We start from the raw sequence: 3,779 nt of genomic DNA, 5'->3' as shown, positions 1-3,779 counted from the left end.
AACATTCACGTGATGGACATTCAGTTGGAACATTCACGTGATGGACATTCAGTAGGAACATTCAGTTAATGGACATTCAGTAGGAACATTCACGTGATGGACGTTCAGTAGGAACATTCACGTGATGGACATTCAGTAGGAACATTCACGTGATGGACGTTCAGTAGAAACATTCAAGATGTATATTCAAGTGTAGAGGTTGTCATTGAAGTCAGTAAATGTAATTTTTTTTGAAGCAGAACATTTAATATTTAGTTTCTCCATGTTTTGTCAAGTGAAGTGTACTACATTGAGACTTTCTAAATATTTGCTATTAGAATGCACTATTGCCTGTATGGATTAGGTTTATTCAATTAAAAGATTTCATTGTTCCTGTTATGATTTAGTGGCAGTAATAGGGTTAAGTTTGATTTATATAAAAGTTTTGTTTTTACACTGTTTAAGCTCTGTTTTATCTGTAAACAACATATGCACAGTAAAGTGTTTTTGCATTTTAAGCTGGCTTGGCATTGTTTATATTTTACAGCAGTCACAAATTAAGTATGATTATTTATATGGAAATACTATAATTGTACAATACATCTACATTTTACAGTAGTCACAACTTAAATAGGGTTATTTATATGAAAATACTATAATTGTACAATACATCTACATTTTACAGTAGTCACAGTTGTATGATCATTTATATGGAAATATGATACTTGGGCAATATGTCCATTATTTACTATAGTCTCTCAACAAACGCAGATGTCACCAATACCTTATTCTCTACTAACTGGAAAACGGCTTTTCCCACAAAATTCACATTCTTCTCTGTTCTTGAAAAATGCAGACAAGTTGACCATCAATTGTTTTTAAAAGGTTTTTGTTGCGTATAGATTATTTGAAGTTTTTGTTTTTAAGTGTATTGTTGATATTCCAAGTACGACAAACACATTATTTTAATTTAATAGAAAAATAATTTTATGATATTTTTACCTAAATACAAATAATTCAGGACAGTCTACTGGAAATCTTGCAAAATATTTTCAAACATATGCATGTCTGTCTTTTTCAAATTTAGTTATTGTTTTTTTTTTCAGTTTATTTTTGAAAACAAAATTGGAAATAAAATCAGCTTTATGGATGTTTACATTTCATTCTGATGCCTGGGTAATGAAGCTGTAATGTTTGTGTATTTTGTGTGTTTGTAACAAAAGTTCAAGGCACAAGATTTGTTGGACATTTTTCTGGAAGTTTAGTGTTCTGTGGAAGTTTTAAGATGATTCTAGTAATTTTATAATCATATTTAATATTCTTGTTACATCTTTCAGCTGTCTGACGTTGTTGTATATACCTCAGAAGGTACCTCAGATTGTTACAAATGGATTTGAATCTTGGAGCAGTAGCACCCAGCTGCTTCAGGTATAACTATAATGTGTTGTATCAGTTTGTAACCTCAAAGGGTTTTCATTAGCACTGACAAGTTCATCTTTGAAACAATATTGCCACTATTGGAATTAAGTACACAAATACAATAAATTAATGTGTGCATAATATGTAACTTTTCACTTGGAGTCACATGTGTGTCTGCATAGACAAGTAATTAAATATCATCAGGATTTGTTTCTGATAATATTATGTTAAAATATAACTCGATCAAATGTGATAAGAATGGTGGTTTTGTTGTGAACTTCATATTTCCAGTGATGGTAAAACTTTTTTCAATTTGTTTAACCAAACTTACCACAGTGTGTACTATATAATGAGATGTTGATTATGCTTTTGTGTTCATTAGAACTTAATCGTAGGTTTTATGTTTTAATTAATAAAATGAGAAAAAAGAACTTTGCTGTAATTCTAACAAAAATAAAATTTTAATATTTATATCCTTCCATGGAGATTTTAATATTTATATCCTTCCATGGACATTTTAATATTTATATCCTTCCATGGAGATTTTAATATTTATATCCTTCCATGGACATTTTAATATTTATATCCTTCCATGGAGATTTTAATATTTATATCCTTCCATGGACGTTTTAATATTTATATCCTTCCATGGACGTTTTAATATTTATATCCTTCCATGGACATTTTAATATTTATTTCCTTCCATGGAGATTTTAATATTTATATCCTTCCATGGACGTTTTAATATTTATTTCCTTCCATGGACGTTTTAATATTTATATCCTTCCATGGACGTTTTAATATTTATATCCTTCCATGGACGTTTTAATATTTATAATATATAAAACTAAAATGTTGATATTGTATGTAATTATGTTATAGGTTTGTAGAATAAGAACTAGAACAAATTTGTAGGGATTATTGAATTATAAATAAAATAATGATAATGATAAAGCTAATTAAAGCAATAAACCATTTTAAACAAACCTAAAAAATGGAGTTTTTCTGGCAAAAAGAAAAATTTTGTACGTAACATTCTGGCGAGTATGAATAAATATGACATTCAAGTTCGACCAGGATGACTAGTTTACTGCTTCAACTGTGTTCAATTCTTCAAAAAACTTAGAACATAGTTGGGATATTCATTGTTTCTACACATGTCAGACTTTTTTAAACTTGAAAACCTGATACAGAAGTAAAAACAAACCTTTGTTTTTTGACCAAAACTGAAAATGGTATAATGAAACACCTCTAGTATGGTGCATAGTTTTCTGGAACACACATAGAAATTTGGAGAAAAAAAAATGATCATGACAAAATATTTTCTTTGAAAGTACAATACAAGGAACTTGTTTCTAACTAAATCAAAGCATTATTAGTTTTAGTTCTCAAGTTAAAAAATAGTGCTATTAAATAAGTAGCCAAAGTATTAATTTTTGTACATTAGTTTTGTTTACAAAATTAACTTGTATGATCATGTAACAGTAATGAAAATCACTGAAAGGACTTGAAAAAATGTTACATTCTGTGTTTGAGTTTGTTTAGAAATTCTGAAAATTAGAAAATAAATGTGAGTATTTACAAGAAATTACAAATTCTTTTGATATAAATAACATTTGAAGAAACTTCTATGATATCCAAGTTGCTAAGTCATAGAGAATGTAATTATTCCTATGTTTCTATCTTATAAAAATAAAATACTATATTGTTGTTTCTCCGGTGACATAAATTGTTCCTTTCATCAACAGTTGAACGTAGATGTTGATAGCATTTGTTTAACTTCATAAATCTTATATGTTGTGGGTTTCAAACCAAAATTCTATGCTAGTTATCTTTATTTTACAGAATTGTAATTTGTTTTGTACTATTTTCCAAAATGTCTCTATTATGATTTCTCTTTGGATGATATATAAAGTAGAAGTGTTGTGTTAATATATTCTAGTGTGTTAATATATTCTTGTGTGTTAATATATTCTAGTGTGTTAATATATTCTTGTGTGTTAATTTAGGCACTGAGTCACTTAGAGAGGCCATTGAAGAAACAGAAACATGACAAACGGCTCACTGGTGCCAACATTATTGATGAACCACTCCAAGAGGTATATACATTAGACTTTCTTAGAATCTGCTACAAAAATGTTCACTTTCCTGATGTGGGTTAAGGGGTGAGCCCTCACATGAGTGAAGGTTCTGAATGTAGGTTAAGGGGTAAACCTTCACACAAGTGAAGGCACTGGATGTGGGTTAACAATTTCCACATGTGGTGCCACTTATTGAGGTCTACAATTATCTAACTGTACTGATGTAAGGACATATTTACAGTTGTTTAAACATCATGCTAACTTGTGGTGCTACTTATTGAGGCCTACAATTATCTAACT

General features: G+C 29.2%; 1 protein-coding gene across 1 annotated transcript in view; it reads left to right on the top strand.

Moving 5' to 3' along the window:
• Positions 1 to 3,779, top strand: part of LOC111083638 (sorting nexin-13-like) — a 16,426-nt gene that overhangs the window by 1,588 nt on the left and 11,059 nt on the right. The window contains exons 2-3 of the mRNA XM_022380284.1: positions 1,317 to 1,407; positions 3,408 to 3,497. Of these exons, the coding sequence (XP_022235992.1) occupies positions 1,317 to 1,407; positions 3,408 to 3,497 (181 nt within the window). The remainder of the gene's footprint in view (positions 1 to 1,316; positions 1,408 to 3,407; positions 3,498 to 3,779) is intronic.

Source organism: Limulus polyphemus, unplaced genomic scaffold (genome assembly GCF_000517525.1).
Source record: "Limulus polyphemus unplaced genomic scaffold, Limulus_polyphemus-2.1.2 Scaffold10471, whole genome shotgun sequence".
Classification (NCBI taxonomy): domain Eukaryota; kingdom Metazoa; phylum Arthropoda; class Merostomata; order Xiphosura; family Limulidae; genus Limulus; species Limulus polyphemus.
Note: the sequence above shows the minus strand (reverse complement) of the source record. Positions and strands in the feature narration are given on the sequence as shown.